Below are 23,758 nucleotides of genomic sequence, written 5' to 3'. Positions count from 1 at the left end.
GCTCCATGGGGAGCTGGTGTTTTGTATGGGAAAATGTATTTGCATGGAAAAGACACTGGGATACTGGAGATCCATTGCCAGCCCATGTAGACAATATTGAGCTAGATGAAGCAATGGTCTGACTCAATGCAGCTTCCAAGGTTCCCAAGAGCATGGAGGTGGTGGCAAATTCTCATCCCCCTCTCCTGGTGAACACTTAAGACAGCTGTTGGCAAGCACACAGGCTTGGGTTCTCCGCGCATAACTTGGCAGCTCCCCAAAAGGTGTGGAGGAAAAAAGGTTCTCTTGTGCAATGCCCTGCAGACTGTAGCTGAGGAGGCCGTCAGCAAGGCCAGGGCTGACCAGGATGGATTCAACAGGTCCTGCCCTCTGCTTGGCTTCTGTTTCTGTGAAAGCAGCTTGATGGACAAGGATGTGGCAGAACCTGGCAGAAGGATGCAGGAAGAAGGAGGCCCCTGCCAATCACTCCTCTGCCTTATAGCTTGCGTAGGAGATCAAGAAATCTGGCATGCGCCAAGTCCCTGGATTGCTTTCAAGCTCAAGGCCAAATTGGAAGAGGTTGTGGGGCTGCTCTCCCTACTACTTAGTCATTTGCCATTTGTCACTTTTTTATACGACAGTGCCTCAAAGTGACTTGCTACCAAAAAGAGAAAGAACAAGCAGCTGCCTCTGAGGTACCATTCTCATCTGGAAAAGGTAGAGGGGGGCAGCTAAAGTTGTAGAGCTTCTTTTGGGAAATCACAGGTAAAAACACCCCGTGAATAGGACATTGCTGGGAGGGCAGAACCTCAGATAATTGAGTACTTTCAATACTTTTCAGCAATATTTGTAGATCTAGGGGAGCTGGCAACTGTCCACACTGCAGAGTTCATGGGTTGTTCTCGTTTAGTCGTGTCTGACTGTTCGTGACCCAATGGACAAGAGTCAGGCACTCCTGTCTTCCACTGCCTCCTGCAGTTTGGTCAAACTCATGTTAGTAGCTTTGAGAACACTGTCCAACCAACTCGTTAAGAAGTGGCTTTGCAGAGAGAGAGAGAGAGAGAGGTTCTGCATACCTGATATAATCAATGTTGTTGCTGGCCAGAGAGCCCAAAGGAACATTTTGTCTTCTCCTAGAAGCCTGCTCAACGCACCACGGTGGAATATGTAGGTTTGGGTCTGTAGGAAAGGGCCGCATGATTGATGGTGGCCATGATCAGTGCGGGAGCCTGCATTAACGCTTGTTGAAAGGGGCATTGCTTTGTTGTATAACCTTTGCTCCTTGAAGAATGTATGGCTGTGGTAACATTACCCCCAACGGTACAGCAATTCATGGCAGCCGTCACCCATAGCAGACTTGCCTGGCCTTTAGTGAAAGAGAGAGATGAAGAAAAGGCAGCTGCCAACTTACAATGTCCTCCACACCTCATACCTTCAGCTTTCACACTTAAGCTCAAGAAGGAGTTGCAACTGCAAGGGAGCTTTTCTATGAGGGAGGAAAACCTGGGCAGTGCATGAGCAAGAAGAAGACAGCCTCTCTCCAGCGCTGCCTCTATTCAGCACTTGACATCTTGCGTCATTCCAGCAAGATCCAAGCTGTTGTGTTTTTAATAGCCTTTGGCAAATAGAATCCCTAGCCGTATATTTTTGCTGGAGAAACTTTTATAAAATATTGCAATCAATTCAATTGCATTAAGACACTTGAACCTCTGGGTTCAACACAGTGGAAAACGCAATACTTCTTCATTACATCAGCTGCCCGGACACATCAATGTCATCGGTGATGACTCCCAAAAAGACTGTGCGCATGCCGTACCCCCAGAACTCAGAGCGAAAGGGATTATCTGGCAGCATGAAATGAAGCGTGATGGCTCACTGAAAAGTTTGAGCAGCGAGATTAAGGAAACTTGGCCAACGTGAAGGAATGGATTTCACCTTGCCAGATGTATCTCTCTGGGATTTCTTCATCAACTACACAAGGACCAATTTGGCATTTTAACATTCAGAGGAATTCTACCGCTTGGCCGTCTTCACATATGTAGAAAGAAAATTGAAGCTTAGGTTTGTAAGCATTTCTCTACTGCACTTGAGCACGGGTGCCTCCCACAATAAACAGAGGATGGAACCAGTCTATTTAGAGAATCTGAAGGGACAACCACAACCAGGGGTTTTTTTCAGCCAGAGCTCACACAGGAGCTCAGCTCTGGCACCTCTCAGGTGGGTGCCATTGCCATTCTAAGAGAACAAGGGAGAAGTTCATCGTGAGCTTCGGCACCTCTTTTTCTAGAAAAATAGCACTGTTGTGTGAAGTGGTAAATTAGTCTACTAAACTAAATTTTGGCATCTACTGTTTCTGCCTGCAAATGAAAACACTTCTGTTTGCAAACGCTTTTGTCTCTCCCTCTCTTCATTTGCCAACGGGGCTGAAATGTGCCTTAGTGCTGTTTATTTTGTTGTTATATGATCCTCACTTTAGATTCTCCTGAGTGCTTGGGCCTCCAAAGGTACTTTCAAAATTCAATAGATAAGCTCCACGTGGAACAAGGTGGCCAAATCTGAAAAGGCAGCAATTCCTCACAGAGCCACTTTTGGCCACAGATGGACCGCCAGGAGAAGCCACTCCCACTTGCTGTTTGCAACTCCCACTTCAGCGCACCAGATGGGGGTTCCAGCTGCAAAGGAGGAGCTTCTGTCTCAGTGGATGGGAGCTAGGCATGCCCTTGGAAGAGGGAAATGTCACTCAGAGAAATGAACCATGGATGTGGTACAGCCAACCCCAAAGGCCTGATCCTCAACATTGTTCCATCATCCTGCCCGGGAGGAAGTGGAGGCCTGCTTCAGTCGCTCCAGCTGTGGCTGGCCAATTAGCCACCTAGTCACTCCAGTGAGCTCTCAGCCTGCATGAGAGGTCCCAGTGCTATGCCTCTCCTGCCTTTTAATGCAAAGAGTGGTCCTTGTGAGTCACACAGGACTGCGATGGCAGAAGAGGAGGCTGTGCTGCTGCTCCTGCTCCTAGGAGCTGCTCACAGAGAGAGATGGCAGCCTCCCATGTGACCATTTGCTTTTCTGGAACACCATCCTCCCTCAGAGCATCTGAAGTAGAGTATTTAGTCAAGCCACTAGGGCAGGTGCCCCACCACATCATCACCACAGTGGTTGCTCCCTCCATTGAGGCCCTGTGGTGAAAAAAGAAAAGAATCCAGCCTTTAGCCTCCAGGCAAAAGGAAGGCATGGTGACACACAGATGTTCAAAGGATTACGGCTGCGCTGAAAGGCAAGGATGTGCCAGGCATTTCTTCATGGTGCCTTTGGTGGATCAGCACAAGCCAGGCTACACTTTGCAAGCACTCCCTGGGGACAAGTCCCTAGTCCTCATGGGGAAAAAGTTCCATTTCCAAATGCCAGCCTGCTAAATTTTTATGCCACCCTTCCTCCAACACTTCCTCTTGTGGCTGAGAACCAGCCTAGTACAGTGGGGGCTTGGGGGCTGTTTCTTTCCGCTGCTGTCTGTCTTAAGGTTCCCAGTGATTAGCACTTCATATCCCAGGGGCTTCTGACTACTGATTTAATGTGATGTGCTTTGGTTGTTCTTGGGTGCATTTCTTGCAAGTCCAAGAGCAGAAGAGCAGGTGAGGGTGGTTATTGTTGCAGTTTGGTCCTCAACTCCGAAAGGGGTTTTTTTGGGAGGGGGAAATGGGGGCAGATGGAGAAGATGCTGAGGGACATGCAGAGAGAGAAAACGAGGGAAAGAGAAGCTTGAGAGAGAGAAAGATTAAGAAGGAAGCCTCCTGACTCAAGTGCTTCTCCCATTACCTGGTCTTCTTGGCTTGATAAAATGAGGACGTGGTGCTCTGGGATTTTGAGCGATGCTCTCTGGCACACAGAGGATACTGACCCCTAGAGGGCCACCTGCACAAAACAAGCAGCTCCCCCCCATCAAATAAAACAATAGAAATACTTAACTAACTGACCAATCATGTAGGTCCTGCCTCCCACCCCACTCCCGCTAACAAAAATCCTGACTACACCCATGTTGGCAGTCATGGGAAAAGAGGATAAGTCGTTTTATGGATCAGTTACTGATTAAGAAACAGGAAACAAGAATAAATTGACAGTCCTCCAAGGATGCTTTTTAAGTTGTTTGTCAGTGATCTAGAGCAGGGGGTGAGCAGTGAGGTGGTCAAGATTGCTGATGATACTGAATTGTTCAGGGTTGTTAAAATAAAACAATAATAATAATAATACGGAGGAGCTCCAGAAGGACCTCTCCAAACTGAATTAATAGATGGTGAAATAGCAAATGCAATTCACTAAAGCGATTCTGCTCACCCAGCAAGAGGAAATGGCCATTCTGTGTCGCTGATTATTTACCTGAAGAAACACCAACCAACCTGCCTGTACAGTGAGGTGATCTCCAGAGGACCTCCCTCCAAGTGCTCCAGCCATCAGAGATCAGGAAGGCAGGCAGTGTTGGCCAGAGTCTTCCCATTTGTGAAATTCCCTTCCTAAGGAGGCCCACCTGGCACCAACACTGTATTTTCAGCATCAGGCAAAAGTGTTTGTCTCAGGCTTTTTAATGCAGCATGATGTAGCTTTTTTAAAAAAATAAAATAAAAATCAAAGCAACATGCTATCAAGGTTCTTGGAAACTGTGCCAGAAACATTGTTGAAGGGTGTTGTATTTATTATAACACTCAAATTCCATGTATTTATTATAAATGTGTTTTTTTAATGGAACTTGACTGTTAAACACTGCTGCATACTGCAGTGATGTTTTGATAAGTTCTTTTTCCTGGCAAATAACCGACGAGTCCCTATCCCTGTCTATGCAATGCTAGGAATGCAGAAGTTGCCTTATACTGAGTGAGACTAATTGGTACTGTCTGCATTGACTGGTGGCGGCTGCAGCGGCAGCTCCCCAAGGTTTCAGCCCTACCTAGAGGCACCTGAGCCCTTTTGCATGCAAAGCAGGTGCTCTGCCACCGAGCTGCAATGGTCCTTCCCGGAGCCAAGAAAATGCCAAGAGTTTTTGCCCTGCTGTCATTTTGCTACCATTTCACCTACACTAGAGCTCCTTGAGGAGCTCAGGTTTCGCCTCTACTGAGGCCTGCTCACCCCCAAACCCAGATCACTTATGAGCAAATTAAGTCCTAAAACAAACTGCTGGGCTCTCTCGTGAGTCATGCCCATTTGCTCCGAGCTGCTGCTGCTGCTGCTTCCTAAGGACTGAGCCATGAGGTCAAGTGGCTGCCACACCATATCTTCTCTGTACACAGGAGGCCTCAAGGCAGCATCTGACTGCCCCCTTGGGTTAAAGAGGCAGCTCTTGCTTAGGGGTTTCTCTATGGCGGCAGCCGCTGCCAGTAAGAAACAAGGGAATCTCCCAGGATGTTAATGCAGCTGCGACTGGGCCCCTGCTGATTCAGAAACAAGAGAGAGGAGACAAGGGCCCATGCTCTTTCTAACTTAGGGGCTCATTTACTTTTAAAATGCCCTGTCACTCAAGGCAAAGTCCATCGTCTCTCTCTCTCTGTGTGTGTGTTTCTGTAGCTTCCCTCATCAACCCTGCCAGGTCAGTTCTGGTTGTCTGAGGGTGGGACAGAGAATCATGCGTGCTGAGACTGGAGGAAGGCACAGCCCATCCTCTGTGATCCAAGATGGTAGGAGGCAGGGGGCACAGGGGGTGGGGGACAGGGAGATGCAAAGGTGATCTCGAGAGGAGTGCTAGAGGGAACAAATCATTCCTTCTTTTCACACCTCTCCAGGAAAATAAATTACAGAGAGTCTTGTGAGTGGGGGTACCATTTTAACCACAAAAAGCAACCCAAAGGGAAGCATTCAACCACCCCTCTCCCACTGTTGGAATCACCTCCACAGTCTCCCCCACACCTCACCCCCTATGTGTATGTTTAACCTCCGGAGTGTTAAACAATGCTTTAAAAGAAGAGAGCCATTTCCCCCTGGTTTCTGTCCATGGCTGGTTTGGATTTCCAGCCCAGGACACAAAACACCCCTCAGGATCACAGCAAACATCAGCCTTCTTCCCAGGGCCCCTCAGCTGCATTAAAAAGAGGCACCTGCTCCATGGTCCTGCAGGAAGGCAAAGTGCAGTATTGACTGTTTAAAAACTCAAAAGCACACACACAGTGTTAAGTAATATTTGCAAGATCGGCAAACAATTTAAAGTGTACACAAATCAGGCTGCCCGGATTTGGAGAACGGATGAAAAACCTATCAACGAGAAGGGCAAGTCCATGGTTCTTTGGCATTCTCCTTAGGCAAGTGGATCCACACACACACACACACACACACACACATTCTCATTTGCTGTTCAGTGGCGCCATCGCTTGGGTCCTCTGGACCATTTGCATGGGGTGGAAGCAGGGGTGTCAGGGGAAGGGAAGCAGCAGCAGCACAAGTGAGCAGAGACACCCAGCGAACAAGAGGGATGAAGCTCCAGCATGCGGGTTAATGGAAATCTGACAGTCACCACACATTTCATTTAATTGGTTTTGCTGTTGAGGCAGTCCTCAGTTTCACCGTCCTAAGGTAGAACCATGTAAAATCTCTATGGCGCAAGCAGGATCAGGCCCCTCCTTTGGATTCCCAGCCTGTCTTGGCTACAGCTAGCCTGATGCCCTACCTGAATCCCAGAACTGAGTGCAGGAAGCAGAGGGCGAGGCAGAAATCCAGTTTGCTCTCGCTTGGATTTATAACTTAGCACACTTAAAGTAACTTGGGAGTTAAAGCAGCAGCAGCAGTCAGCTTCAGAAGGTGCCCGGCCACTGATGGCATGTGCTCTACAGAGATGGTCCACCATAACTGTAATAAACCCTAAGGAAGCCCCTTCCAGCAGTCTGCATTTCTAAACATATTTAGCAATAATTCATTTGTTTGGCTTTTTAATGGAACCAATATTTCCTCTCCAAGATCAATACTGTCATAACTATATTGGAAAATTAAATTATAGCAACTTCATTTACATTTTTTAAAGCACCATGAAAATTATTCCGAGGCAGGACCTAATCAATGTTATGGACTTGAAATGTGCCACTCTGCATGAAGCTATAAAAAAAGATTAATGTACATTTTTACAAGAAATTAGTAGCTTAATGAAGTGGATAAAAACTCTGTCACAATTTTTATTGGATCTAAATTGCATTGTAGTGGAGGTACAGTAAGTGCCTAACACGTAATGACAGGATGACTCATGGCGAGAAATGGAAGGGTAATTTGCCCTCAACTGACACAAAACCAGGGCATTAACATCACAGCCGTTTTGAGCCAAGGGAAGTTGCCTGCTTTCATTGCACAGCAGGGGCAGAGCTTTAAACAAGAACTGTTAACTTGAGAATTATTGATCGCTCCTTCTGTGAAATGATGAAATTGGGGTGTTTAAAAAAAGTAAATCTCAACTAACTGTTGGCACCACGACAGAGACCAATGGGCAGAACCGACTCAGCATGCAGAGCCATACCAGAAAGCTACCATCCAGCTAGGCTTGGATTTGCAGCCAAACTGCAAGGCGACAGAGAAGGACTGAAGCAGACAGTCACACAATCCCACCTAAGTTTGGAAGAGCGGCACCCTAAGCAAGAGAAACCCTCAGCAGGAGGCAATCAAAGCAGGAGGTGTTTGAAAATAAACACACTCCCAAAAGCAATATTTTCAACAAATTGTGATCTGGGAAGACCCACACATTTCAAACATGGCAATGAGTCTTGCTGCTCAAATGCCTTCCAAGTAGAAGAGGCAAGCCAAGGACCTCTCCTGCAAAACAAGAGCCAAGGTCAAGGATGCTCAGAGGGAGAGTTCTAGCACTGAGCCAGGAGCAGCAGCCAGAAGGAAGCAGGTAGCAGCTAGAGAATCACTCCAGGAACACACTCAGGGCACCCACAGTCTGCCTCAATGATTAAGGGAGGTCAAGAAGCCCAAAGGGTTCCTGCAGTAGATTCTACTGTGGGGAGCCCCCAAGAGCCCCCAACACTGCAGTAGAGAACAAAACACTGGAGAATTCAGACCAAGTGCCAAACTGGTCCTGCTGCCTTGGGCTTTGCTACCTAAATAATCTCCCCATGAAGGGACCATGTAACTTTGCAAAGCTGCCCTTTGCCTCAGCCACCAGCGTTTATCTTACTAAGCTGACGCCAACAATGTACATAAAATGTGAAGCATTTGCCTGGGCCAAAGTGACCCTAGAAGATTTCTGCTGAGTGCAGCTAAAAGAAAGCCTTGTTGTCATGTGGGCAACCCCTTGGGCAATTTCTAGGATGGTGGGAGAGTGAATGCTCTGGACTCTCTCTGCCTGCAGAACCACCCTAGCCCGGCCTGAGCACTTTTGTTCTGAAGGAAAACCCCACCTCTGCTTGTGCTTCCAGAAAGGTTGAAACCCAACACTTCACACCAACTAGACAAAAGAGCCACTCACATCTGTCACTTGGCTTTGTTACCCATTCCTGGCCTGTCGTGGAACCCTTTCCAGCTAGCCCTTGGCCTTTTTAGGCCACCGGAGCGAGTCAGGTCTCACGCAAATGGGAACCCACCCCATGTAGGATGTTGCCAGGCCCACAGGAGTTCCAGACACAAGTCGGAAGGGGTCCCCCAAACAGGTGCCAAAAGTAAAGGGCATAGCTGTCAACTTTTCCCTTTTCTTGCAAGGAATCCTATTTGGAATAAGGGAATTTCCCTTAAAAAAAGGAAAATGTTGACAGCTATAGTGAAGGGACAGGCAAGCACCTCTCCCAGCACAGTAAGCAGAGCAGCCTCTGGTGTAACCCTCCAATCAAGGCTTTGATCATTAGCAGTTGAGCAAAGGACGACCAGGATATCAGCCAGGAAAAGCTCCTTTCTGCCTTGGAATGAGCCTGTCGGCTCAAGACACATACACGGAGTAGCATTGCCACCTTGTGGCTGAATGGCAGAAACAAGATTTCTTCCTCGCCCTGGCAGCCACCCAGATTTAGGTGGTTCCCGAAATATACCGGACTAAGCTGGTCAGAGGACGCAGGTGGCACTGTGGGTTAAACCACAGAGCCTAGGACTTGCCAATCAGAAGGTCGGTGAGCTCCCGTTGCTCTGTCCCTGCTCCTGCCAACCTAGCAGTTTGAAAGCACGTCAAAGTGCAAGTAGATAAATAGGTACCGCTCCGGCGGGAAGGTAAGTGGTGTTTCCGTGCGCTGCTCTGGTTCGCCAGAAGTGGCTTAGTCATGCTGGCCACATGACGCGGAAGCTGTACGCCGGCTCCCTCGGCCAATAAAGTAAGATGAGCGCCGCAACCCCAGAGTCGGTCACGACTGGACCTAATGGTCTGGGGTCCCTTTACCTTTAAGCTGGTCACATTTATTTACTGCATACAGAAGAATCATAGAATTGTAGAGTTGGAAGGGACAACAAGGGTCATCTAGTCCAACCCCCTGAAATGCAGGAATCTTTTGCCCAATGTGGGGCTTGAACCCACAACCTTGAGAATTAAGAGTCTCATGCTCTGCTCACTGAACTATAGCCAGAGCCAACCCATAGGAGATTTTCTGAGATGCTTACAAAAAGAAACAAAAAATACGATATAAAATAAAACCACCAATTAACACACAAAACAGTGTTTGAAAGACCCAGACAGAAGTTGAAAAAGAAGTTGTTTAAAAAGGCCTGGGTGACTAGAAAGGTCGCATTGGAAGTGTGGGGCCCAAGTGCTAGATCTAACCAACTGCCTGCAAAAGTTATTGGGAAAGGAGTTGATTATTGGGTGAGCCTTAGAGCAACCTCTGGTTCGGAAACTTTGCCTTGTGCCAACCTCACCAGACCACTCTGGAGCCCAGAGACCCAAGGGGGCTCTATCAAGATCAGTCCCAGCTGCTGCTGCAAAGGCACCACTCTTGTCCAACTCTTTGCTGAAGTGAAATCCAGGCCATTGATTGATTGAGACTTGAGTGATTGAGAGTGGCATGTTTGTATGGGTGGTTTGTGTGAGACACACAGAGAGATCTGTCTCTGCATGTGAGAGAAATGTAGATATATATGAGGGTGGGGAAGAAGAGATGCACTTAGGAAGACCCACACATCTGTGCTGTGTGTGAAAGAAAAAAAGAAAGAAAGAAAGAAAGAAAGAAAGAAAGAAAGAAAGAAAGAAGAGAAAATGTGGTGTGAGAGAAGGCGAGATGTATGTGTGTAGTTGTGTATATGTGAAGGATATGGGGAGGGGGAGATATGCATGAGTTTCTATGGAGTGTCTGCATATGGTGAGTGCAATTATCTATTTATTAAAATATTTGAATACCACTATTATCATAAAAATATACCAAATGGTTTAGAGCAATAAAAACTCATATAAACCATACCATAAGCTGAATGTAGGACAGCATTCTTACTATTTTTCCGTAGTGTGTATTTTATCTTATGGAACACTAAACTTTTACAGTGGTACCTCAGGTTAAGTACTTAATTCGTTCTGGAGGTCTGTTCTTAACCTGAAACTGTTCTTAACTGAAGCACCACTTTAGCTAATGGGGCCTCCTGCTGCCGCCACACCGCCACTGCATGATTTCTGTTCTCATCCTGAAGCAAAGTTCTTAACCTGAGGTACTATTTCTGGGCTAGCGGAGCCTGTAACCTGAAGCGTCTGTAACCCGAGGTACTACTGTGTGCTTCTTTTCGAGCCCTGTGGCATTTCATGGGAGCATTAAGGTAAAATCCTCAATTACTGAGTTTACAAACATAAAAATACAGTGGTACCTTGAGTTACATACACTTCAGGTTACATACGCTTCAGGTTACAGACTCCACTAACCCAGAAATATTACCTCAGGTTAAGAACTTTGCTTCAGGATGAGAACAGAAATCGTGCAGCGGCAGCGCGGCAGCAGCAGAAAGCCCCATTAGCTAAAGTGGTGCTTCAGGTTAAGAACAGTTTCAGGTTAAGAACAGACCTCCAGAACGAATTAAGTTCTTAACCCGAGGTACCACTGTATTTAGGAGGGCAGCCAATCTTACAAGTGCCAAGTCAGGGGAAGAGAATACGTGCTTGCTGGGCTCTGCCTTCTTCCTAATCTTGGGATGCCACATACATGCCTCTTCCCACAATGATCTTGCAGCAAACCCTACACCCAGTTTCCTTGAATGGGGAAATCCATTTCCCAACACGCTTACCTTCCAGCCTTATATCACCCGAGTCTCTGGGACCCAAATGCACCCTGCACACACCTGTCCGACAGGTGGCCAAGTCTCTTTTTGCTAAGCTGCCTAAGTTCGCCCAAAGATCAGCCTCTAAGGCCTGCAATAATGCAATAACCTCACTCAGAGAGGTTGCAGACATTTGGCAGAATGCTTCCCATCCACCATCCCTGTCCCCAGAGAAAGGTGGTGGGCAAGAAGCATCCAGTAACAAGATTGTGCTCATCCACAGGAAGTGGATTCTTCTGCTTGCCTAAATGATGCCCTTCCCTTACACTGTGTAGTGCAAGGAAGGTGTCTGGTGCTTGCAGGAGAGACAGGTGTTCTTCCCCTCCTGCAAGCATGGAAGCGGTAGGGGCTGCTTGAGTTGGAGGCCCACCTGCAGAACAGATGTGTGCCATCAAGGTCCCTGCTTGGGGTAACTGGAAAGCTCACAAGCCAGGATGGATAACCATTTCCTGTTTAGCCCAAGCACCTGGGACTTGAGGGCATATGCCCATCACAGAATTGTAGAGTTGGAAGAGATCCCAAGGGTCATCTAGTCCAATCCCCTGCAACGCAGGAATCCCTGCTCAATAATCCCTGACGGATGGCCATCCAACCTCTGCTTAAAACCCTCCAAGGAAGGAGAATCCACCCCCTTCCAAGGGAGACAGTTCCACTGTCAAACAGCTCTTCACAATATATCTATACTGCTCTTCATCCAAGGGCTATCACTACAGTATATGGCAGTTCCACCATGGCTATTAGCTATTTCAGTACAATGAATCCATCTAATTCCGCTTAGGTCAGTCCTCAAAGATCTAGTTTTTACTTTCTGTGTACCACAAGCTGCTTTGAGCACATTTTATTTTGTGGAAAGGTGAATACAAATTAGAGGCTGATCCAGAGAATCTTTAGGAAAACAGAGCTTGCAGAAATGCTTAAGTGTTTAAGTGATTTCTATTCTAAATAAAATACTTGCTTGGCTTTAAACACGTCTGTATAAAATAGTGTGCTATGGAGATAAACCTATCATGTGAACCATACAATCAGCCATCTGTGTGGTGGGCTCAGGACAGAGCAGAGTCCTTTCTTCCTTGCCACCTTGCCACTTGTTGCCAACTTACTGGGGTTTTTCTCAGGAAGGATCATGAAGGAGAGTGCTATTAATCCTACTGGCCAAAAGAGAAGCTTCATGCTTGCGAGTACCAAGCACAATGGAGGCAAAGCTCAGGGGATAGCTTACACTGCAGTAATAAAGCAGACGGACCTGGGTCTGACCAAGCAAAGACCATTATGCAGCTGCTCAAGGCCTCTAAATTCTCTTTCTCTTGATCAGCACCACACCTCCTGCCTTTCCGCTGAGTTCTTTGAGACTTCCAAGCTCTAAAAGCGCAAAAAACTGTTCAGAAAATCACTGTACTCTCTTATAGAGTTCAAATTTCAAAACGTCCAGAGTGTGGTTGAAGTGACACAGTATTAATGGGGGAACAACCAATTGCCAGCCTTTTTTGGCATGGAGCACAATTGCAAGTGTTGCAAAGCAGAAGGCATAGCTTCTGCAGGGCATCCGTCGGCAGCTACAACTACCCAATTAATTCATCAGGAATAGTGTACGAACCTGCAATGCCCTGTCCATGCATAGGCACCAAAACCAACAATTCACACATGCACTTAACTGAGAAAACAGCTGTCAAGGTAAAATGCATTTTATTAATGCGGACTACTGAGAAGTGAATCCCACAAGAGCCACCCGCCTCCCGAACAGTGCAAGGACACAGTCGGCTGCCGGCAATACCAGCCACCCTGTTAAACTTTGGCGCGTCCACATTGACATCTGAGGAGAGAAAAGGTTCCATGGCTTGGGAATATACAAGCGTTGTCTGATGTGCACGAGGCAACAAGGGAAAGTCCACACACGAGTTGGAAGGGAGCTTCCATCCAATGGAATATGTGCAGAATATGGAGTTCAGGGAGGCCTTTGTATCTTCCTGACCTTGAGGTAAAGGCACTTCCTTGCCTGGTGAGCAGCTACAGAGAATTCTAGCAACCAGAGTTCAGTTGCACACCATATTTTACAAAAACTAACCTGTTATGCAATTGAAGCATAGCTTCAAAAAATGGAAAACGCACTTAAATCCAAACACATTAGCCACAACTGGGCAGAATTTGAATCATTTACTACAAAAAGCATCTTCAAGGACAAGTACAGGAACTGCTGCAGCAAATTGTTAAGTGGCCTGCCAACAAGCTTGAGAATGCAAGACGAGCATATTCTAAACCAGTTTCGAGCGACGAAGTTAAGGTTGCCAATTCTTGTCTTTTATCCTGTTCTCCAATAAAAAGAGAGCTTTGCGCTCAGTGGGTCTGCAGAGGGAAATGGCACCACTTGGCATCACATTCATTTCACAGAAGATGGAATTTTTTTAAGGGGTTAACCGCAATAGGATATGATAAAACTCAAAGGATGGAATGTTTGAAATTGCGCTAAACTAAACTACAAGCTGTCATGTTTGAGTTTACGAACGCCAATTTCTTTGAAACGCAAATGCACTAACACTACGCATGTCTAAAAAAACACAAGGAATGCCGAGTGTCAAAACAGCTCAGTTCCGGAATCATCCACGCCCTGTTTTGTATCAAGGGAGAGGTCGAAGCGGGGGAGGGAGCAGCCCCACTTCCAGACCATTTCAGTTGTGCCATGCCTGCCACGATTGCAGCTCCACAAGGCAAAGTCCCGTCTCTTCCAGAATGCGCACACAGGAATGTATGGAGCCAGTTCTCTGTGCTGTCCATCCCCAACACACGGACACGGAGCAGGGAACACTTGGCCACCCGCCTTAGGTCCCCTCTGCTAGACGACATTTCTAGGAGTGCCGTTATGAGTCACTGCTTTTAGACCAGGGATGCTTGCTTGATGGTTGCAGGATCGGTGGGAGGAAATGCCTACTTCAAAGACCTCGTGGATGGCCTTGCGGAAGCAGTGGAAATTGTAGTCTATTAAACCTGGGAGAGCAAGAGAAACAAACCACAGGTGACAATCGAGAGAAGGCAAAGCACAACCTCATCTGGGAGCCTGACTTACCAGAAGACCCTCAGCACCCTCTGCCATTCATTCTGGGTGTAAAGCCCTTGACCCAGCTGTTCTGCACAGCAGCAGACAGAAGCTCTACAGCTGCATCACAGTTACTGCCAAATGCATTCCAAAACACAGTTGACTAAACATGCCCATTCTTGTTTTAACATGCCTGACAGTATCCAGGCATGTTAGAAAGGGGCCCTGCTCTTCCAGCATCTCAGACTGCCTATCTGGTTGAGACACAAATAGCTACAACAACACAAAACACAACTCAACAACCCAGGAGGATGAGCAACTTTACATGCTCAGGCAGACACTCGTGCTGCTTCAGGGTTTGGATCCAAGCAGCAAAGATTGCATGGCAAATAAAGATTCAGTTGGATGGAAGCCCAAACCTGAGCTTCTTTAGTAAGAATAACCGGGACAGGATAAATGTAGAAACGGGCCCTTGATCTGCAACATGGTTTTAGAAGCGGGGAGGCCATCCAAAATGGATTTTGGAGTCAGCCAACCTGGAAAAATGAATATAGGTTGAGTCTAGGGCAGAGTATGTTACTCCAGAGGCCCTGGAGCACTAGGCAGAGATGTGGAGGGCAGCACTAAGGAGGGCATCAAATAGCACAAGCTAGTTGATGCAAGAGACACAAAAAAACAACAGCCTCCAATCACTGCACTGAAAACACATCATGCAGAAGGAACTTTTCCGGAATGCTACCATAAGGAGGCTCTCAGCACCCTCCTAGGCTTGCTGCCCTTTGCTTGAATCTTTGCAGCCCTTTTCCCCTTCTTCCAGGCTGGCACCACAAGCCCAGGCACACACTGCTCAGCTCCCACTTGAGGACTGACACCATAAAACTTTTGCCTGTGTACATTATGATAGATTGTTTAGTTGTTTATTGATTCTGCTTATATAATTTTGTATATTATTTCTCTTTATTTTTATTTCCTTGTACTCCACTCTGAGGGACGCGGGTGACACAGTGGTCTAAACCACTGAGCCTCTTGGGCTTGCTGATCAGAAGGTCAGTGGCTCGAATCCCTGCGACGGGGTGAGCTCTTGTTGCTCGGTCCCAGCTCCTGCCAACCTAGCAGTTCAAAAGCATATCAAAGTGCAAGTAGATAAATAGGTACCACTCCGGCGGGAAGGTAAACAGCGTTTACATGTGCTGCTCTGGTTCACCAAAAGCGGCTTAATCATGCTGGCCACATGACCCGGAAGCTGTACGCCAGCTCCTTCAGCCAGTAAAGCGAGATGGGCGCCGCAACCCCAGAGTCATTGGCAACTGGACCTAAAGGTCAGGGGTCCCTTTACCTTTTTTACCCCACTCTAGGCTATAAATACTGTAAATAAACAAGGTTGTAGAAGTCTAATGAGAAGATTTGAAAACTTGCCCCAAGGGGATTTTGGTGAGTGCAGCTCACAGAGGATCAACTCTTCACAAATTGCAATTACCAGATTTGTGCAACCCCATAGAAGCTGGAGCCCAGGAACTCAATCGCGGGACACACCAATCTTCTTCCTCACCTTTGCGTTCAAAGCTTTCTTCTCTAAGGATGCACACCAAGGCCAGAAACTTGGTCACTTCTTTTAAATACAGCACGGTTGTGTTGTTGAGCTTGATGATGGCCATGGACTCCTTGTCGTAGGCACTGCCGCTCCCATCCTCCTTGAGCCTATGGTTGTTTGAGACAGAAGGGACTATTCAGGGCACATAATTAGCTAAGGACTTTGAGGCAGCATTTTTAAAGTAATTAAATACTGGACTGAGGCATTAAGCAGCAATGAGGAATGTGAGAATCTTGTGGACACCGTTTATCTTGAGTTCAGCAAAGCATTTAACAATGTACCAGGATATTCTGATGAAGAAGCTAGCTAAATGCAGGACTGAAGATTCACAGCTGAGGGATTCACAGCTGGTTGTAAAACTAGCCAAAAGGAAAATGCTCACCAACAGCTCCTCATCAAACTGGAGAGAAGTTTTGGAATGGGGTAGTGCAGGCCCCTAACCTGGTCTGGTCCTCTCCACTGAATTAGATGGAGGGTGAGAGGAATTCTGATCAGATTTGCAAACTATACAAGACTGGGAGGACAGCTAACACCTCCAAAGGCCAGAAGAAAATTCAAAGCAACCTTGATAAAAGGGCCAAAACAAAATGAAGTTCAACGGGAGTTCTATATTTAGGCAAATAAGTATGGGACTGGGGTGTGGGTGGGTGGGTGTGGAATGGTAGGTTTAGCAATAGTACGGGAAAGAGTTGGAGCTGATTGTAATATGCATAATGTGAATGGGCAGCATACAAAAGGGTTTCCTCATTATTCAGTACAAATGAATATATTAAAATGTCTCAGTATCATAAATACAGAAAAATATTTACACATGAATCCATTCAAACACCTTCCTACTTTACATCACTCACTCAAAACAGACACTGCAATTTCTAGTACCCCTCCTTACTAGCAACAAAATCATATGGAAAATGTGTTTTAGTTTTCACACCCAATATTCCAAGAGCCAGGGCTTCCTCAATGCTAGGTTTTCATTTTCTCATGACATGTGACAACGGATTTCCCTCTAAGCTACTTTAAGATTCTCTGAAATGCCACAGAAGCACCACATGGTACTTACCCGTATATACAAGAAACATCAATGACTACATCTATCATGTCGCAGCAGAGCTCGTATGACTGCATATCAACAGGCGAACTATCTGTTGCAATATAGATCTTGCTGACGACATCGAAGAGAAAAGCTTTTTCAATACCAGAATTCTTAAAGAAGAAAAAAACAAGTTAAAATGGTTGTCTCACATACTGAACTATTTCTCAGCTTACTGGCAACTCTTGTTTTACTTTTTTACTGAAGGCAGATGGTCAGACAGGAAGGGGCCTTTCATCCCCACTCTAAGAGCGCAAGGAAGAAGAGCTCACTGCTGGATCAGGCCAAAATCTGGCCCAGCATCCTGTTCTCCACAGTGGTTAACTAGATGCCCCAATGGGAAGCCCAAAGGTAGGACCCAAGTGCAAGAGCAGCAATACTCTTCCCACTTGAGATTCTCAGCAACTGGCTCCAAGAGGCAAACTACCTCTAATGGCAGAGGCAGAGCACAGACATCCAGAAATTTGTCTGATCTCCTTTCAAAGCCACCCAAGCAGCCACCACTATCTCTTGCAGGAAATGAAGATGGTGGCCTCACATTAGCCAAACCTACCTCAAAGACACCACCACCAGCGTTCCAAATAGCACACTGTGCCAGTTGCAAAACTGACAGCCATACCACCAGTTTGGTTTTCAAACTGGTGGTAGTGATGGGGCAACTGCTGTCCATTTTGAAGTCTGAAATGAAGGCACCCGAAACAACTAAGCACGCTCAGAAGGTAATAAATAACTGTCTATCTTTTTATAAAGCGACAAGCAAGACTCTCTAGTAGTGGATTCTGCTTTGAGGAATGTCTTGTTCACATTTGCTGCCATCTCCGAAGATATCAGTCAACTATTTAGGAAAATGTCTGTGCACTTTAGGAGGCCTACTAAATCCCCCCCAAGCCTATTATGCTGCACAAGTGCTTGCTTTATTTCACTGGTGTTTTATTATACACATTGTGGGGGGATGTAAGTAGGTTGGATAAAAACTTGCTCTTTTACACAGAAGTTGATTGCTATACTAAACCAGGCTTTCTCAAACTCGACCATCCAGATGTTCTGAGACTACAGTTCCCAGCATCCCTGACCACTGCTCCTGCTAGCTAGGGATCATGGGAGTTGTAGGCCAAAAACATCTGGAGGGCCGAGTGGGAGGAAACCTGTACTAGACTCTTGTTTTAAAAAATATAAAGTGCAAAGGTGGAAGCTTAAATTTTAAGGGGAAGTAAATCTTTTTCTTGCTGATTAAAATGTATTGTTATAAATAAGCGCAATTATTCTGTCTATGGAGGATATAAGCCTATAGAGCCTCCAACCCACCTTCAAAATCTTCCCTTTGCAGAGAGCATCTCAGAATCCAAGATGCCATTGGACATCTGGCCACTGGCTAGAGCTGAAGAGACAGGCTATTTGCTCACAAGAGCCTCGACTGAGCACAAGCTGCTATTGCAGGTGCTGTAATGAAGAAGTCTAGCGTAGATCATGGTTTGAGAGCTCCCCAACTGCTGGAGCCGCCAGAGAACTACACACGTTTTTGAAGCAAAAGCCTGTAGTTCCAAATTCTAACCAAGTATGCCAGTTACTCATTATTTCTTAGCAATATGTCTTCCAAATGAGAGCTTCTAAGCAAGTTCATACGCTTACCAACCCAACAAAGCATTACTGCAACATTTAAAAACAAGTCATTGCATTCATTGCCCAATCTTCACTAAACGTTCCCAGGGCAGGGTACAAAAACATGACAATTAAAGTACATGTACAGCACCTACTTACTGATATAAAGATATTTAGCAGGTTTTCCAAAGTTGGCAACTGTGGAATGAGCTTCTGTACCACCTTGCTGAAGGCTTCAAATATAGAATGATCATAGATGCTGGTCAAATAAAAACTACAAAGCAGAACACTGTTATTAGCTATCAGAACAGTTCCAGGTTTAATTTGCTGCTTTGGCATACTGAAAGCAAAACTGAAGCATCAAGGAGGCCCACACTGAACAGCTTCAAATACATTTAACATACTCTGGAAATTCTTGTTTTTCTCTTTGTTCCCCTCAGAGATGAGATCATTGCTTCCAAAGATACCTTTTAAGGTGAAGACTAATTTGCATCTCAAAGAAACCGTGAGGGGGGAGATAACAAAGAGCAAAAGCAGTTTAAATATTTTTGCAATCTCTCCTTATTGCACACAATAAGGAGCAACCCTTTTTGTAAACATTTCTCTGGAAATACAGAATATAATCAAGGGGCCAGACATACCTCAGGGGGGAAGGAATGCTGCAGGGCCACTACTGGAAAGAGCCTTCCCCCATAGGGACCAGTAGGAGGGCCTCATCTGCAGATCTCATGGCATGGACAGGTCTACACATGAGAGTGGGTGTTCTCCTGGATATTTGGGGCCCAAGCCATCAAGGGCTTTAAACCTAAGTGTGAGCACCATATTTAGGCCCAGAACAACATCTGCAGACAATGTTAACTGTTGTAAAATGGGAATTAGATGTGCTTGACCCACTACTCTATCAGCACCCTAGCTAATACGTTTTGCACAAATTGTAATTTCCATAATGTCTGGTCAAATTGAATGTACACTTTTTAAGAAGACGCCAACAATAATCGACAGAGACTAATGATTTTTAAACACAACTACTCACAAAACCTGCAAATGATTAGTACCATCTTGGAATACATATTCCTCCTTTCTGTATGGAAGAGAAAATACCTCTTCTAACATTATGCAAATGCCCCCCCATCAGAGCTACCTCTTTATTCATGTGTAGATTAAGACTCATATTATTAGTCAAGTAACAATTGACTTCTTCTTGACCAATAGACTCACTATTGGTCTTAGCCGCTCAGAGCCAGTATTTACATGCAGGGGAAGTCCCTAATTCACTGAGGATTTGAGATCCATAGGCTACCCTCACTTGGTTTAGCCAACCAGTTAAAAGTTGTTCCTGGGATGTGGCTGCTGTTGCATGCTGACAGCTTCTAGGAGACACAGGTGAAAGCTGAGTGCAGGGTGAGGACCAAAGGTAGACAAACTACCCCAGAAGGAGCACGACATGCACCGCACCAGAGGTACTACCCCTCCCCTAACACCACATACACCCTGCATATGCTGTAGAGGGAAGTGAGGGGCAGTTGCGGCTCATCAACCTGGGAAGGTAGCCCATCTAGGAGAAGGGAAATTCTGATCTTAAACCTCCACTGCCTTGAGGGAGAAGAAAAGTCTAAGGAATAAAGCCTACATAAATCCAAAGTGGAGTTAGACGACACCTTGGAACTCTTGCACCCAAGCTGGTGCCAAGCATCCTGTTCTGCCTTTTTTTGGACAACATCAGCAAGGTGGGTGGGGGGTTGGGGTCCTGTCGTCTGTGCAGCCCACCACCTCCATACACACTGCCCAAGCTTGCACAGTGATTGGGGTCCTGTCGTCTGTGCAGCCCACCACCTCCATACACACTGCCCAAGCTTGCACAGTGATTTGACTTCATCCCCGTAAGCACACTTCATTGTCTCAAGACAAGCAAATGCCAACAACAACAACAACAACTGATTATTCAGGTGATGGTCCCAGCATTAAACAAGCCCTCAAAAATGCAGCTTCTCCAGATTTGGTCTCAAATGGGAGAAAATTGTGTCCAAATGAAGTCCACTTACCTAAGGTGAAGTTTTTCTAGCCCAGCATCACCAAGATCATCATTGGCTCTCTGATGAATATCTCTTTGAGTTTCTATTTTATGATCATCTGACAAACCATCAACTTTATGAATAAAAACCTCAAAGTTCATTTCTGGATTAATTTTGTAAGCTTTTGAGACTGTAATGTGCAACCTGGTTAATGCTTCCATGTAGTCATCCTGTAAGCAAAATATAATTTGCATTCTTCAGTCAGAATTAAATGTACAGGCCATACATTACTAAGAAACGTAGTGATGTCTGCTTGTTGATATTTACATTTTACAATTACTATAATAGAAACAGACCTTGTGAGAATCCCAAGGATAATTCAGAATCAAAATAGTTCTATTCTTGACCAGATCTCATCCCAAAGACTAAAAATATTGTTACAGAAACCGATAAATTCAACTACAAACTGGTCTCTAAAAGCTGGATTGTTTGCTTGAGCTGTGTTCTACCTTACTTAACACTGCCCAAATTACTCAGTAGTATTCCTATCTGATATGCTAATGCCCCTACACAATGTCATTCCTGCCATTACCAGTATTTTAAAGGTTGTAATCTGCTCTGAGCTGTGACCTGTTTAAAAGAGAACAACTGACAGACTACAGCTACTTGATATTTACATACACTTGATATTTATGTTCAGGATCATTGCTTGCAACATCCCCAATACATCCTCCCCACCACTCACAGAGCAACCTACTCTGTTCCCCAAAGTGAAGCTTCATAATGACCTGTGCATCAATAACATAGATGAGGGCTCCAGTTCCCCTGAAGATCATCTCATAATCGAACGTTGGATCAAAAAAATCCATTTGTCCAGGAAAATCCCATATTTGGAAGTTCACAAAGGAGCTATTTGAAATATCATCTTTATAGATTTTGTTGGTACTCTCCAAGAATAAGGTTTCATTAGGAGACATTTTGTGGAACACCACCTGTGTGCAATAGAGAGCATACAACCATTATTTACTTTTTTGCTGTTTTACATTTCTACCCTTCCTTCCACTAAGGAACTCAAGAATCCTTGTTCTCTCCTCCACCCATCCATTTTATTTCCAAAATAACAAGAGGAACAACTCCCCCCTTCTCAGTGAGGGTCAGGACTGAGAACCTGAAGCTGCATCTTTCTCCCAAGTCTCTTGCCTGAACCGCCAACTATGATGCTACCTTGAGGAGGAGCAAGTAAAGAAATGTCAGGCCTGTAGACATCCTGATGTGGAATGACAGGTTGAACGGTGGAGTATTAGGGAAAGAACTTACCTTGTTCCACTTGGGCATGAAGAAAAGAGATCTTGCTCATACCCCTGCAGGCTCCCTCCACCTGATTAGTCCCCCTGCTCTCCCCAGTCATGAGTGATTATTATTGTTAATAATAATACACCCAATTATATCCCACCATTCTTCTAAAGATTTCAAAGTGGTGCATATGATTCCCCCTCCCCATTTTATCCCCACAACAACCCTGTGAAGTAGGTTGCGCTGAGTGACAATGACTGGCCCCCCAAGATCACTCAAGGAGTTTGAACCCTGGTTTCCTCTCAGGTCCTAGTCCGACCCTAAACTTCGATCTCCTCCCTCGTCGCTGTCCCGAAGCCCCCGCGATGTTCCGGACTCGACCCCACGCCAGGGAGAAGGGGGCGGGAGGCCCTACGCACCTTCTGGATCGACGATTTCCCGCTGCGACGCAGCCCCATAAGCAAGATCCGAGGCTGCTTGGAGGAGTCGCCGCCCGCTCCGCCGCCGGAGCCGAGCCCGCAGTTGCTGCCCCCGCCGCCTCCTACGCCGCCGCTCCCGCCAGGCCCCCCGATGATTCCTCCGCCGCCGCCTCCGCTGCCGCCGCCCAGCTCGGCCCCGCCATCGATGTCCTCTTCGTCATCCTCCTCCTCGTCGTCGTCCTCCGCGCCGTAGCCGAAGTCCTTCGGGAAGGAATCCGCCGCCGCCGCTGCTGCCGCCGCCGCCGCCCCGAGGCTCCCGCCGGGCAGAGCCCCCGACGCTGGCTCCTCGACCGCACCAGGACCCGCCGCCGCCCCGAATTGCAGGGCCGCCATCACGAGCTGCCAAAGGCGCCCCCCACTCCGACAGCTCCTGAGCCCGCCCCCACCTCCCAACACCTCGCGCACCGATTGGCCCGCAGGAGCAAGAGGCATTCCCATTGGCCGAAAATGAGACGGCAGCGCGGCGCTTGACCGGAGGGGGGCGCGCGGGGACCGTGCTTTCAGCTACCTGTCCGGTAAGGAAGGGGCGCCCTTTGATGACGTCCGATGGCAGGCAACGCCTCGCCCAATGGCGCGTCTTCTTCTTCTTCTAGTCCCACCCCCACCTGGGATCCGCCTTCCGGGCGACTTCCTGGTTTTGTCAAGGGAGCAGAAACAGTGGCGGCCTTGCATTCAGTGTGTCACTTGCGGCGGCAGCAGCAAATTCATCGAACGTTTAGGATGTCCTTGTTTCGGCGTCGCGAACCGCCCTGGAATCGCGCGGAAGCAGCGCGGCGGGGGGGCGGGGGGTTGGCCTCCACCCACTCGAAAGTTCTCCTGAGAAAGTGCGCTACGGCCGTGGAAGCCAATAAACCGACACCCCAAGCCCTCCCACTCCTTCCCCCTTTCCACGGACTCACTAAAACAGCATGACCGGGAATTTTCTATGGAGGAATAGCTGAAACTTCCAGCATCCCACTTGCGACCTTAATCTCATGGTCTCCTTGCACTGGGCTACAATTACTACATGTTGATTCTTTCACTGGCCAAAAAGAATTAAGATTACAGTTCTAAGCAGTCTTAATTGAGAATTGCAGGAGGATCTTGGGTTGCTGCTCCTGTTCTAAGGGAAGTTAGCTTCACCCTAGGAATATTAAGTGGCATTCAAGTCCAAGTCATTGGAAGTTTTTAAACAGAGGTTGGATGACTGTTTGTCATGGTTGTTTGTTGAGATTCCTGCATTGCAGGGGGTTGGACTAGATGACCCTTGGGGTCTCTTCCAACCTGACAGTTCTATGACTCGCCACACCAATGTCTGTACCCTTATTTGTCTTTCATAAAAGCTTTCAACCCTCCAACAAAACAAAACAAAATAGAAAGACTGCCCTGCTGTACAATGGATCCGCTTTTAAACAGTGCTTTTCTATTTAATGTTCTCTATTTTTTCAAGACAAGGTATTGAAAGATAATAGTCACCATGTTGACAAAAGCATATGAAGGAGACTTATTACTGCAAGAGTCAGGAACACTAGA

At 46.6% G+C, this 23,758-nt stretch overlaps 1 protein-coding gene and 1 long non-coding RNA gene across 3 annotated transcripts; both read right to left on the bottom strand.

Annotated features, from left to right (window-relative positions):
- Nucleotides 1–7,097: 7,097 nt before the first annotated feature.
- On the bottom strand, nt 7,098–8,835 carry LOC310850142. The gene is made up of 2 exons (XR_014567236.1): nt 8,716–8,835; nt 7,098–8,617 (listed from the first exon to the last, which is right to left on the bottom strand). It is a non-coding gene; the product is annotated as an uncharacterized lncRNA (long non-coding RNA).
- A 3,985-nt stretch (nt 8,836–12,820) lies between these two features.
- Nucleotides 12,821–22,625, bottom strand: RRAGC (Ras related GTP binding C). 2 transcript variants are annotated; one of them, XM_083751466.1, is made up of 7 exons: nt 22,187–22,625; nt 21,263–21,466; nt 20,505–20,704; nt 18,622–18,736; nt 16,834–16,976; nt 15,660–15,880; nt 12,821–14,133 (listed from the first exon to the last, which is right to left on the bottom strand). In XM_083751466.1, exons 1-7 carry the CDS (start codon nt 22,577–22,579, stop codon nt 13,982–13,984), a joined length of 1,428 nt encoding a protein of 475 aa, XP_083607592.1. In that variant the 5' UTR covers nt 22,580–22,625; the 3' UTR covers nt 12,821–13,981. The 2 variants fall into 2 exon arrangements, with proteins under 2 accessions (XP_083607592.1, XP_083607593.1); XM_083751467.1 differs by having other exon boundaries at nt 15,732–15,880.
- Nucleotides 22,626–23,758: the final 1,133 nt, after the last annotated feature.

The sequence above is a fragment of the Podarcis gaigeae genome, assembly GCF_964106915.1.
Source record: "Podarcis gaigeae genome assembly, chromosome: 8".
Classification (NCBI taxonomy): domain Eukaryota; kingdom Metazoa; phylum Chordata; class Lepidosauria; order Squamata; family Lacertidae; genus Podarcis; species Podarcis gaigeae.
This window is presented reverse-complemented; position numbering and strand designations above follow the sequence as displayed.

Coding starts and splice junctions, on each gene's coding strand:
- RRAGC (XM_083751466.1), bottom strand. CDS start 22,579: ATGGCGGCCCTGCAATTCGGGGCGGCGGCGGGTCCTGGTGCGGTCGAG. Junction 20,705..21,262: donor TCTATGTTATTGATGCACAG/GTCATTATGAAG, acceptor TTTTGCTTACAG/GATGACTACATGGAAGCATT. Junction 15,881..16,833: donor GATGTTTCTTGTATATACGG/GTAAGTACCATG, acceptor AAACAACCATAG/GCTCAAGGAGGATGGGAGCG.